The sequence below is a fragment of the Grammomys surdaster genome, unplaced genomic scaffold, assembly GCF_004785775.1.
Source record: "Grammomys surdaster isolate TR1022 unplaced genomic scaffold, NIH_TR_1.0 219, whole genome shotgun sequence".
In the NCBI taxonomy this organism is placed as follows: domain Eukaryota; kingdom Metazoa; phylum Chordata; class Mammalia; order Rodentia; family Muridae; genus Grammomys; species Grammomys surdaster.
In genome coordinates this window covers 2,372,331-2,385,373 of record NW_021604664.1, presented here as the reverse complement: position 1 = coordinate 2,385,373, position 13,043 = coordinate 2,372,331, and the positions used below count along the sequence as shown (strand labels likewise).

Sequence of the window (13,043 nt, the reverse complement as noted above, 5' to 3'; positions counted from 1 at the left end):
ATAACTTTACAGAATGCTCAGCCCACCTGTTCCCCTCTGAGAGCCTTTTGGATGTCCCATGTCCTGACTTCTCCCTGTCCAGCCAATACCTTCGGACCTACTGTGGGCAACCAACGTCTAACTCTATCAACTCTTCCATAGGATCCCATGCCCTGACACCAAAAAAACGGGCTCAACTGAACTTCTGGAATTCCAGTCTCTACTCTGTTGTAGCTTTCAGAGAGAGAACCCTTAACTGTAGTCACTGGAGTCTTAAAACAAGAAAGTCCCATGTCATGTAGTAAGAACAATGACTGCGTTCTCTGAATAAGAAAATGAGGGGTAGAGAAAGCCAGGCCTGATTCAATGTCACAAAAACTAAGATACAACCCCACTTCACCCCGCCCACCAGAAGCTCTCGGTTATAGGTCCCGCCCCCTAGGCCGGGCAATCAGCGCCTGACCTTCTTTGCTACCTTCTGCGCAGGCCCGAGTCTTAGGCCCCGCCCTGCCTCCTTGGTGGAACCTGACCAACCATGGTGAATCTGGGCCTGTCCCATGTGGATGACGCCGTGGCCGCCAAGCACCCGGTGAGAAGGCTGGTCTGGGGTGCTGGCCCTAGAAGCTGATCTGAGGCAGAGTAGAGGCAGGGGAAGCCCCGTCAGGGAATGGCTGAGTGGGGAAACCCTCTTGCCTTAGGAATAGGGCACGCTAAACGGGTTTAGGGGAGGGTAGAATATATCCAGTCCCCAGTCTCCCTTGCCAAGGCCAGGTCATACTGAAAGGAGAAGCAGGAGGGAAGGAGGAAAGAAAACTGACCCATGAACACCTCCCCCGCCCCCCAATCCCAGGGACTCGAAGAATATGCTTCCTGCCAGTCGAACGCCTTCATGAAGGGCGTTTTCACTTTTGTCACAGGTAAGTTAGTTCCAGGGGTCTTGGGTAACAAAAGAACATCTTAAAGGGTAAAAATGTAACCTCTTGTCTCACCCTGTCAATCCAGCAGGCGGCGCCAAATCATCTTGCCTGCAGGTGCAGCAGGTACCCTGACTAGCACTTTGTTTGGCTCTTGGCAGGCACTGGTGTGACTTTTGGCCTGCAGATGTTCATTAGGAGGAAGTTTCCACACCCTGTGCAGTGGAGCTTCCTGGTGTCTGCCGGTGAGTGCTCCACGGTGGGTGCCTAGGCCCTATAGTGCATCCGTTGCCAGTGACTCTACAGTGTTGGTGTGTTTCCATTAAATACCAGACTGTGATCTAGCCTGTTTTGGCTGGAGCCTACCCACTCTATCTGCCCAGAAGTAGCTTGTGCCAGGTCCCCTTCTGAAAAGTTCAGAGGCTGAGGTCCCCTCCCCACCCCACCCCTTCCTGCTTCCTGTACTCCAGTTGTAGGTTCTGTGGCCAGCTACAGAGTAACAAGAATGGAGTGTGAGAAATGCAGCAATCTCTGGCTCTTCCTGGAGACTGGGCAGCTCCCCAAAGACATGAGCACAGGTGAGAGGGGCCCAGAGGGACAGCAAGCAGTTTCAGGAAGGCAAGCCCACAAGACTCAAATGATGGGCTGAAGCCCTTCGCTTGAGCCAGTCCTACTGGAGAGGCTGGGGCCAGAAGCAAGCATAACAGAGATTGAGCAGTGCATTCCCAGGAGGAAAATCCAGGAAATTAGGATGACCCTGAGACAGAGGGGAAGGGCTTGTAAGGTGTGGGGCAGGACACAGCAGCTACATAGACAACCCAGAAAAAAAGCGTCCAGAACTGTGACCCTAAATCTAATACCAAGATGGTGGACCCCAGGCCTGCCTGTCCTTGTTATCAGGCTCAGATATTCTGTTTGTTTTGTTCTGAGAAAGGGTCTATAGCCCAGGCTGGCCATGAGCTGCTTCTGCTGCTTCTTCTGCCTAGGCTTGGGATCCTAAGTCCCTGGAACCACATCTGACAGGATCTTTTGTCATGATACAACAGGATCAGGGACTCAGAAAGCACAAACATGAGTCCACCCGTCTCCCTTTGCTTCTTACAGATCCTCACCACTAGAAGAGCTCTGGCCTCTGCGGTGTGCAGGTGCAAAGCAGGGACAATCCTGGAGCAGATGTGACATCATCTAAGTCCAGGCTGGTGCTCCTTACCTCACCAAACACACGCACATGCATCCTCGTGGGTCATCTCTCTCCTGCACAGGTGTGTGGGGAGCCTGCCTGAAAACCTATCCAAATCCAGGACTCGCCCAGGCCGCCAGCTCAGAAGAGGACTTAGGAGAGGGGATCTCCTCCAGAGCAGCAGGGAGCCAGGGTATCAGTATGAATTGGAGAGGCTTATACCCTGCTGCACACAACTGTTGGGGCAGCAGCCTGCATGTGGTGAAAGAGACTTGTGTGCTTTCTCTGGTGTCTTAGGACCCCTTCTCTGATCTCTGTGCCCCAAATCCAAGCAGAATATTGGAGAGTTGTAGCTAACAAATGGCTTGTCCTTTTTCCTATGTGAGCTCTAAAGCAATTAAACACCAGCTGGTGAGGTTGTTCTGTGGGTAAAGCACCTGGTGTTAAGCCTGGTGACTGAGTTTGATTCCCAGGAACCATGTGGTGGTTGGAGTAACAGCTCCCCCAAGTTGTCCTCCAGTTGCCACGTGCATACTGTGGCATATAAGTTCTCATTTCACCTGTACAGACACACAGGAAATGAATAATTCAAGTCTAATTGTAAAATAGAAAGGCCAGGCATAGTGGTGTGTGGGAAAAAGCTGTGGCGGAGGAGTCCCAGAGGCATTCCATGCGGCAGGTCCCACAAACAGGAGAAAGGTTTGGAGTTCCAAAGGCTGGAGGCTTTGACGGCAGGCCCCAATGACATGAAAAAGGCCTTGGTTCCAAAAGGGTTTATTTTCATGGTGGATGGTAGATAGATCTGGACAGGAACCTTATTTTGAAAAACCAAATAAATAAGAAAGTAGAGAGTAAGAAGATGTAATCATCCACTTCTGTGGCCATACAGCTAACATTTATTTTAGCTCATGGTTTTGGAAGATCAAGGTCCCACAGCCACTTTGTGGTGGCTGTCATTCTGGCAGACTCCCGAAACATCGTGACCAGAAACAAAGCATACATGTTTCTTCCTATAAAGCCATCAAGGGTTGATCATGGTGGCCCTACCCTGGTAACTCAAATTCCAACTATCTCTCAAAGGCTCTACCTAGAACACAATGGGAGTTAAACCCTGGCCAGCATGAACTTTGCAGGACTAACCATCTTCAAACCCTGGCAGTGTTTTAAGAGCAGCACTGGGGTCAAGGACCCAGGCTTCCTTCAATCTGCTCCTTGTTGTCATGGCCCCCACTTCCCATTCTAGCTCACCCTGCCAGGTGGTTCCACCAGCTCTATCCCATTTAACAGGAAGGGGAAAGGGAGAGGAGGGCAGTCAGTCCACCATGTCTGCACACACACTACTGGCCAGCACTAAGCCGCACGGTACCTCTATTGTAAGGAAACTCAGGAAGGCGGCCCTGCTCTGCACAGCCATGTCACCCACTGTATCTGAGGGGAAAGGAAGAGCCAGTGTCAGGGAATACACCTGACTGCCTCAGCTGGATACCAAGGCAGGTCACCAAACACTAGGGAGGTCAGGTGAGCAGCTGTACCCAGAGCCAGTCCTTCCATTCCTCTTGAGGATGGGGCATAGACCAGAAGGGAGGCAAGGGGTGAACATGGAGGTTAGACTGGACAGAAAAGTGGCTCAAAGGTAAGGAATCCATGTGAGAGGTCATAAGAAGCTCGGCACTAATGTGTCCAGTGTTACACATGCTCTGACTACATAACCTCCAAAATTCATACACCAAAATCCTAACCTCCGGGGACCTCAGAAGGCAATTATTGGAGATGGGCCCTTTGATGGAGTGATAGGGGCTACTGCTGCCGTGGGGACTAATCTCATCTTTCTGATATCCTTGTAAGAAGAAATTAAGACACAGACAGGCAGAGAGGTACAATCACATGAAGTCAAAGGAGCTGAAAGCATACACAGCCAAGGAGACACGACAGCAGAGCCAGTCATGCAATACCCTGACCCAGCCCTCTACTCCCAGACTAAAGAACAAACACCTAAAGAGGACTGGAGACTAGGTGTCTACACTAAGTGTCTCCCATACCCCAGTGTTCTACGCTACTGATTGCTCCTGGCACACTGCTCTAAGGGACGGGGTACAGTGTAGATGTGTGGACTAGCCCCTGCCAGTAATTTGTGACCCAAGATCCAGGGGGCTGACAGATGCAGGAGTCAGGCAGGATGGCACCAGACGGGCCAGCACAGATACAGGAGAGTTGGAAGAGACTGAACAGTGGTAGGCAGAAGCTGGGATGGAGTGCCAAGTCACCCAGTGCCTGGGCTTTGAACTGCAAGGATGGACTGGAGAGAGAGGTCTTATCAGGCACTGATTTGAGGTTACATGTGGGGGGCCCAGTCAAGCTGTTTTGTGGCCCTAGGGGCCAGATGAGGGAGCAAGGATGTGGGGAGGTACCAGGCAAGGGTGGCGGTAAGCCATCACAGATTCAGCTCCACTGCCGAGAGGGCTCTAGTGTCCAACAGACCTCTTGAAGCAGCTACCCCAAGACTCATTTCCCTTAGAACAAGAACCCAGAGATGACCCTAAGAATGGAATTCCGGAAGGATGGAATTTCAAGGTTCCCTGGGCATTGAGAACCTTAGTGCCCATCATAATGAGCTGAAATTCCAAAGACAATCTCAACCTGAGCAGGCAACTGCACAGGAAGGGTGAGCGGCACACAGAACCCCTGGAGGGAGGGCCTTTAGGCCACCATGAAGGTACACAATGAAGCAGCTGTGGAGGCACAGATACAGGAGCTAAGGACCATCACTCGGCTCCAGGGTGAGCCTCACACTGCAGACTGCCACTCTGCTCTGCTACTAGACTAGGCAGCTTGCCATCCTACTACCCACCCAGGCTCCTACAGTGGGTAAAAGTCACAGAAAGGCCTGTCATCTGAGGGGTCCATGAGAGGAACTTCAAGAAGACCTGTGCATTTCCCACAATATTGGCCCAAAGTTGGAGGGATCAAGAAGGGGTCTGCTGTTTCTCTGCAAGAGCTCTGGAAGAGACAAGGGTGCCCCATTGCTGGTCTTGGCCTCACCCTCTTTACTGAGCAGCAGTCATCCCTAGAGAGGCCTGCAGATTACCGCTTTGAGCAGGGAAGCTTGTGAAGTTCAGAGCAGGGCAAGAGGAGAAAAAAATGATCACAAAGGCGATGCAATATTCCACTGCCCTCTCTAGACACTTTGCGGAGGTTCTTGGCCAGTTCTTTTCCCCTACTGTCTGGTAATCTTGTTCCCTACAGAACAATGCCGGGCGCTCCAGATCCAGGGTGTGAAGGAGAAGACAACACAGAACAAAGCTACACTGGGCCTCCTGCGCAGCAACCTCCATCGAGGGGCCCAAGAATGGGCTTTGGCTAAGAAGGTGCAAAAGCCCCACCCACTTCACAGCCTGGGATTAGGTTGTGGCCGCTCATGCACACACCCTACCCATCTCTCTGGACCAGAAGCCCTGCAGGGGTGGGTTCCTCTGTAACTGGTGCCCAGGGCAGGTTCCCTAACATCCACACAGAGACACTCTGGGGTCTCTGACCTCCTTTCCAGACCCCATCATACCAGAGCAGGGATGACCCTGGAGGGGTCCTGCACGCTCTGCTCAGGGGTCCTAGGACCAACGGTCTCCTTGCTGGGCTAGCGGCGAATAAGAGGCGCTGGGGGATATGCCTGAGCAATCAGTGCCAAGGGCCAGGCTTCAAGCTCAGCCGCCGCCGCTCCACAGCATGATCAATGGACCATCTCCAAGGCCTGCGGGAAGGATACGTCCATGAGGCTGGCACACTGCCGCAGTACTATGGAGGTAACGAGGCAGGCAAGGACCGAGAAGATCCCTTGCCCCTCTCGGCCCCAGTCCCCGAGGCCCGCCCCCAGTAAAGGCTACGGAGCCGGCAGAAGGCAAAGCTCGTCCCCATCTCTTGCTTCCCCGTGGGGCAGCCGCGGGTCCCCAGCCTGCTTCCTTCCTGGGGTCCCCGCAGCGCTCCCTCTCGCACCCACGCGCGGGCCCCCTCCCGGACCCAGGTGGCTCGGGAGAAACTGCGCAAGTACGTCTTCGACCGCGTGAATACACACAACATACTGATCCACCTGGTTCGGCGACGCGGACAGAAGCTGGAGAGCTTGCAGCTGGAGCTGGCCAGCTTGCGGAACCAGCCGGATGCTACTAAGGACGAACTGCGGCAGCTTCAGGTGCCCGGGGGTGGGGAGGGGCGGGGAGGGGGGGGGGGGGCGGGGGGGGGGGGGGCTCCGATCGAGCGCGGGAACTTTCGAGAGGAGACTCAGCCAGCTAGGCTTCCAGGGGGTGCGTCGGAGGATGTGGAGATTCTGTTAGGGGGACCAAAACTACTTCAGACAGGGACTCTGTTGTAAGGGCGGGGCCGCTGATTAGACAGTGTTCGGTGAGAAGAGTGTCGTCTCCTTTGCTGAGTGAGGGTCTGTGTAGGAGGAAAAACTCGGTAGCCTGTAGGACTGGCCTCCAATGGAGGGGTGGGGCAACACAAGGGTGAGACCTGCGGGTGGACCGGACCCTTTGGTTAGTCTGTGTCCTTATAAGGTTGTGTACAAACAGGAAAACTTACTAACAAGGAGCGGGAAATCGATGACTTGAGGTAATGTTTTATCACGCAGCTGTAAACATAAAGTTGGGAATCAGAGCCATTTTCTACATGGTGGCTGGGAAGTGGATAAGATGTACCTGAAGGCAGGGGCAGGATTAAGGGAGCCCAGCATGCTTGTGTGGAAGCCTAGCCCCGCCCCCACCCGCCACCCCTCTTATCCTCCTGGTCAGGGTTCAGTTGCTTCACACCGATGAGGATGAGAACTTGTGAGGAGGTGGGTCCTGTCACCAAGCTTTTTCAATGATTCCATAACCTCACCACCACCAGATTATCCGTCAACTGGAGAACAACATTGAAAAGACCATGATCAAGATCACCACCAGCCAGAACATCCACACGCTGTACAAAGAGCTGCTGGATTACTTGAAGAAGGTAACGCCCCTTAGCCAGAGAGCTGCTCCAAGCAGCGATCGACGCTGCCCTAAAGTATGTAGAAACAGTCCTTTGAGAACTTCATTTTTGTTGTTCCACACAAGCATATTATGGGCTGCACCCAGAATTTGCGCTTAAGCCTGGACATGGTAGCACAAGTATATCACTCAAGAGACTAAGATGGGACGATTCCAGGCCAGCCTGGGCTACACAGTGAGACTCTATTTAACAGATCTAAAAACAGATGTGAATGATCACACACCACAAAAACACAGAATTCTTTCTTTCACATATTATATGGCTTAATCCGGGTCTCTGAGGATATGAGGTAGGCCCCCCAGGAAATCCCCCCAGGAAATCCCCTAACATGCTTCAGGACAGACTCTTCTCCTTCCTCCCAAAATATGTTGAGCACACAATATCCTGCCTACTTTAAATCTGGCTCTCCCCTGCTTTCTGTGACTTCAGGAGGAAGCAGACTCTGACCCATGAAAGTCCCAGGGAGCCAAGGTCATTACGCTCGCTGAGTGCACTCCCAGTACAGCACTCATAGAGCAGAGCATCTGTAGTGGAGAAAGTGCTTCAGGGCAGCAGGGTACCTACAGCAGGTGGACAGGTCTGAAAAGGTGGCCAGGCAAAAACTCCTAACATCCTCACCCTAAGAAAAGGAGATGTATGAGTGGCTTGGCTTGGAAGGAGCGGTCAGTATCTGAACACTTACAGCAGCTTTTCCCTGCTGAGGTCATACCCCTGAGCCAGCATCTCAGTATCATGCTCTGGTCTTTCCCTCTGACCTGACCCTAGTGCTGGAGGCTCAACTGGAGGCCCGTCCACCTTTCCTTCCTATGTCCACCCCTGCCCCTACTCCTTCTCTGGGGTATCCTTTGTAGAACTTTTTTTCCATAACAAATACACTTGAAACAAATCCCCATGTCCAACCATGCTATTTTTTTTTAATTGACAAAGATTCAGCATGTATAGGTTTCAAAAGTAAAGTATTATCAATACTTAGGCTGCCTTGACCATTGGTGCACTTAGCCGTGTGCTAAGTGTGCTACCTTACTGCTCCATCCATCCAGAGCAACCTCTGACAAAGTCAGCATCACCATTAAAAAGCTAGATATGATCCCAGGATCACAGAGCTGGCTGGTCAGAGCCGGCTTGCTTGGAGCCCTATCTCATCCCATGCCCATCTCTCAAGCTCCTGTTTTCTACTTCAGACCAAGGATGCCCCCCAAACAAACCCTCCTGGAGTTCAGAGTTGGCCTTCGATGGGGTGGGACACTGAGTCATCACATACTCTTGTCCTGGGCAGTGAGAGTCCGTAGGTCACAAATGCCTATCTATGCTACCACACATCTTTCTCTTGCTCTGTGCCTTGCCCAGATGCTGGGCCACAGATGCAACCACTATCCTGTCCCAGGACTCACACAGTCTAGGCGTGAAGGGTGGAAGAGAACCAAAGGGCTCGGGAAAGCCAGCAGTATGGGATGATGACAGGAAAGGAATCATGGCTTCATGAACATGTTGCCTTTGCCTATTCTCATAGGTGCTGGCAGAGTACCCCACAGAGCTAGACAAGCTCCAGAACCTGGTGGCCAACTACTGCTCGGAGCTGTCAGATATGACAGTCATGTCCCAAGATGCCATGATGATTACTGATGAGGTCAAGGTGAGCCCCAGGATTGGAGGTCTAGCAACGACTGGCCTGCCTGATCGCATCTTGTTCAGGACCTATCTGGATATCCCATGTCTATGCTATCTACCATCCCTGGAGAAATCCACTGTCAGCCCTGCCAGCTGATCTGCTCACTCTTGGGACATTTGAGCACAGAGGCCATGATAGATGCAGCTAGGGCAGTAGGAATCTATTGACCTTGTCAGTACCAAGATCCCTGTCTCTAGGACTAGAGGGCCAAGATCTCTAGGGAGACAGGACTAGAGGGCCAGCAAGCCCTACCCTCCTGAAGCAGGTAATTCATCTAGTAGTCCATCACATCAGATCTAGATCACTGGCAGAGACAAAGGGTTTCAGAGGTCTCTAGGGTGGCTTTCCAAGGAAATATGTTTGAATGGGCCCCAAGGGACCAGCAAGGTCAGGAGTAATCACAGCTCAGAAAGAGAACGGACAGAAGAGCCCAAGCTCTGACCATGTGCTAATGCACAGAAATCTACAGCTTCCCTGTCAGTGGAGGATATAGGGTCCTCAGGCTTACAGCCTCAGAGCAAATAAGGCAACACTTTGATCAAATTATGTTTTATGGTAGGTGTGGTGGTACATGCCTTTAATTCCAGTACTCAGGAGGCAGATCTCTGAGTTCAAGGACAGCCTGGTCTACAGAATGAGTTCAAGGACAGCCAGGCACTACACAGAGAACCCCCATCTTAAAAAGCCAAAAATAAAACACTAAACAAAAATAGATTGTGTTTTTTAATGGCACGCAGTAACTACAGGTGTCAGAGCAGAAATATTGGCTGTGTGGCTATGCTGATATAAGAGTTGGGGTGGCCAGAAGCAGAAAGGCAGGGAAATCTTTAAGGGGTAACCACAGTGAGCTTTAATGACAGGAATCTGTATGAGAGAGAGCAAAACCAAGCAAGCAAGGATGGTAGTTTTCAGCCGCAAAGGTAGAATGTAGGAGATAACAGGTTTGGGAATAAGGGGTTGAATTACTTTTAGATATGTTAAATCTAATTTAATGGGTTCTAAGTAGAACATGTCAGGAGATAACTGAAGGCAAGGGCACAGAGGAAAACAGAGCAGCTGGGTTAGAAAGAAAAGTCATAGCATGTGTCAGCCAGGAGTCTCAGCACCACAGAGGCAAAGGAGCACCCAAGAGGATAGTGGAGGCCAGTAAGAAGAATGGCCAGCTTTCTTCCACAGTCCAGTAATATGAAGACTGAAAACTGGCCACTAGCTTTAGGACCCTAGGAGGATCCTTGGTGAGACACCATCCCCACTGAATCTCTTGTGTCTCCAGAGGAACATGAAGCAAAGGGAGGCAACCTTCATCGAGGAACGAAGAGCACGGGAGAACCGGCTGAACCAGCAAAAGAAGCTTATTGACAAGATCCACACCAAGGAGACAAGCGAGAAGTACCGCCGTGTATGTCGTGAGGAGCCATGCCCCATGGCTCCCTCACCCATGGGGAATAGCTGGGAGGATCCTTTCCTTCTTTTCCTCATCTGGTTCTCTCTCCTCTCAGGGCCGGAGGGACTTGGATTTCCCTTCCAACCTGATGAGTATGGAAAACGTAAAGGGTGAGTCTCAGCTCCTTACCTTGTTCAGCCAAGGTCTCCAGTAGCCAGCAATGTCTGAGACCTCCCAGACAGGTCACCATGAGGCCACGTATCCCTATGGTCACTAGGGTGAGGAAGACAGCCCCTGCTTCTCCCTGCCTGTCCCTGAAGAAGCTGACAGCCTTTGGCACAAGGTAGCTACAAAGATGCTATCTCTAACAACTAGAGCTCAGTCACCCGGTGACATCCCAGAAAAAGTCCCAGAGTACTCTGAAGGGTCAGGCTGAGGAGAGCAGGTACAGGTACAGATCACATGAAGGCACCCAACACCCTTGGTGACTTCTCTGAAGCCTGAGTGTCTACAGAGCTACCAGGTAGCCATTCCTGCACACTGACTAGACCCTCCTTCTCTGCTCTGCCCAGTGAAGAAAAGAGAAACTTCAGTAGCAGATATACAATACCAGACAAAAGTGACTACTTTGGTAGAGAGGGTCAAATCTGCTGTGCAGTGCTCCCACCTCTGGGTAAGTCTCCCTGGCATGTGGAGGGTAGCTAAGCTAGGCCAGGGCCTGGGGTGCTCTGCAAAATGCTCACAAACCTGATGCTCCCAAGCCTGGAAAAAGTCTGGGGGTTTTGAAATATATAGCTCAGAAAAGAAGATACCCCAGCACATGGCTGGTTTGTCCCCACCATGTTCCATGTACAGGACAGAGCCTAGCAGAATTTGAAAGTCCAAATGCTAAGAACCCAGCCTCTCGCCTCTGCTCTAGCCCCTCCCCAACTTGACAGCCACAGCGAACAGCTACTTCTGATGGCCTCCTTTTGTCATAGACCCACCTGAGTTACCATTGTCAGGCCTTGAGCGCCATCCACAGCATCCTGACTGAACGTGATACATGGTCTCTTCATGGTAGGTGGGGTTATTTACCCTCTGCCTATCATGAAAGCTATGTAACCAGGATATGTACAGGCTACCATTCTGCCCAGCTCCTCACAAACCTTTGCACCCAAAAGTACTCAGTGTCATGACTGAGCCCCAAGTACCAAGAGTCTGCACTGTCTACTGCAAGGGGCCCCAGAGAAACCAGGGCTAGGAAGCCCTACTGCCTTCCAAGCTCACACCTGTTTTCTCTGCCCTGGACTGGTTAGGACATAGCTGGCCGCTTCCTGGCTCAGAAGAATACAGAGGAGAACCTGGAGCTACAGATGGAGGATTGTGAGGAGCGGCGGACACAGTTAGAGGCCCTGATGAAGAAGCTAGAACTTGAGGAGGCTGTGCTCAAGTTCCACCAGACACCCAGCTCTGTCGGGTATGTTCTAGGGCTACTGGATGGCCCACAGGTACAAGTTAATAGCTGTACATATCTACTGCCAATAAACCTGTTATCTGCAGAAGAGCTGAGAACCTACCCGCTTGAAGCTGAGCTTATGAGCCCCTGAAGCTGACACCTCTTTCAGGACCCCTGTGGGCCCACCCTCACTGCTGTGCTACCTCCTCCACAGCTTCAGTTCCATCCATAAGAAGATGAAGAACATGCTAGAAGAGGAAGAAGCAAGGCTCCAGCGGGTTCAAAACAACATGAACAAGAGCCAGCAGCTGCTGCTGGTCATCCAGACAGGTATTGACAACCTCTACATCCGGCTCATCGGCATCGCCTTGCCAACCTTCCAGGTATCAGCCCCAGGGAGATGCTATGCCCAGGGTCTCCGTGTGGGATCACAGGAAAAACAAGCTGCTTCTCTGACCTACAGAAAGAAATAGCAGTCTCCGACACTCTTGATGTGTATGGCAAGCTGGATTATTGTGAGGGAAGGCTCATATACCTGTCTGAGCGAATGCAAACGCTGTCCAGAAATGAGGAGGTAACCCTGGGCCGCAGAGGGGTCCCCACAAAGCCCATGTGCTCTCCAAGCTGATAACGGGTGCTGCCCTGCAGGTTGACACAAAGGTGAGGGACGCCCTGGAGTCATCAACTCTAAAGGAGAAACATAACACCAGAATTACCTTTGAGGACCGAGAGGAGGACATGATAGGTAAGGCTCTAGATGCTGGTCACAGGAGGATGGAGATGGGGGCGGGGGCCATAGCTGCAACTAGATAGGGTTTGAACTCAAGAAGTGACATACACACTGACTGGAACATACAAAATGGGTGCTGAAGGGAAAGGTTTTAACTGATGGACGTTGTAGAGGTTACTTTTTCTGAGACAATGGGGCATACCATGGGATGGGCCAGAAGGCAGCCCAGACCAAACCTTGAGAGGAATTTCTGCCACAGAGGCAAGATAGGGTGAAAAGATAAGGAGAGCTAGTGTAGATAATCCTGGCAAATCCTAATTGTTTGGCACCTGGCCTCGGGTGACTTAGGGCAGGGGTCTTCAGTAGTTGACAGATCTCTGAAATGAGCTCCAGACACAGTAGACGGCCCACGGCAGCAAACGCAAACGGGTAGAGGTGGGAGGTCTCTGGAAAGAAGGGGCTAGCCACTCCTTTTCTTGCCTGTTCAGAAACCTTCCAGTTTGCGGATGTGGACCATAGCTACGTCCCTTCGCGGGCGGAGATAAAGAAACAAGCCCAGCGGCTGATCGAGGAGAAGCTCAAGGGAGCCAAAAAGAAGAAAAAGTAAACCTGTCCAGGCTGTAGTATAGAAATAAACATTTTTCCAGAACTACACTGAGGAAGGAGAAACCTCGGGACTCTGGGGACGGGGAAGGGGATTATTAGACCTAAGGTGGTTTGGGGGTGG

General features: G+C 51.7%; 2 protein-coding genes across 4 annotated transcripts; both read left to right on the top strand.

The window, feature by feature from the left end:
• The first annotated feature begins 236 nt into the window (after positions 1-236).
• On the top strand, positions 237-2,509 carry Tmem141 (transmembrane protein 141). 2 transcript variants are annotated; one of them, XM_028772907.1, is made up of 6 exons: positions 237-568; positions 830-896; positions 1,055-1,138; positions 1,364-1,471; positions 1,998-2,038; positions 2,156-2,509. In XM_028772907.1, the coding sequence occupies exons 1-5, from the start codon at positions 515-517 to the stop codon at positions 2,009-2,011; spliced, it is 327 nt and encodes a 108-aa protein (XP_028628740.1). In that variant the 5' UTR covers positions 237-514; the 3' UTR covers positions 2,012-2,038; positions 2,156-2,509. The 2 variants fall into 2 exon arrangements, with proteins under 2 accessions (XP_028628740.1, XP_028628738.1); XM_028772905.1 differs by having other exon boundaries at positions 238-568; positions 1,998-2,509.
• Positions 2,041-12,970, top strand: Ccdc183 (coiled-coil domain containing 183). Of its 2 annotated transcripts, XM_028772903.1 has the most exons (14): positions 2,041-2,155; positions 5,317-5,438; positions 5,793-5,870; positions 6,089-6,256; positions 6,952-7,056; positions 8,606-8,728; positions 10,038-10,163; positions 10,264-10,318; positions 10,721-10,821; positions 11,447-11,607; positions 11,801-11,969; positions 12,050-12,160; positions 12,235-12,331; positions 12,805-12,970. In XM_028772903.1, exons 1-14 carry the CDS (start codon positions 2,122-2,124, stop codon positions 12,921-12,923), a joined length of 1,569 nt encoding a protein of 522 aa, XP_028628736.1. In that variant the 5' UTR covers positions 2,041-2,121; the 3' UTR covers positions 12,924-12,970. The 2 variants fall into 2 exon arrangements, with proteins under 2 accessions (XP_028628736.1, XP_028628737.1); XM_028772904.1 differs by lacking the exon at positions 2,041-2,155 and having other exon boundaries at positions 5,325-5,533; positions 12,805-12,968.
• Positions 12,971-13,043: the final 73 nt, after the last annotated feature.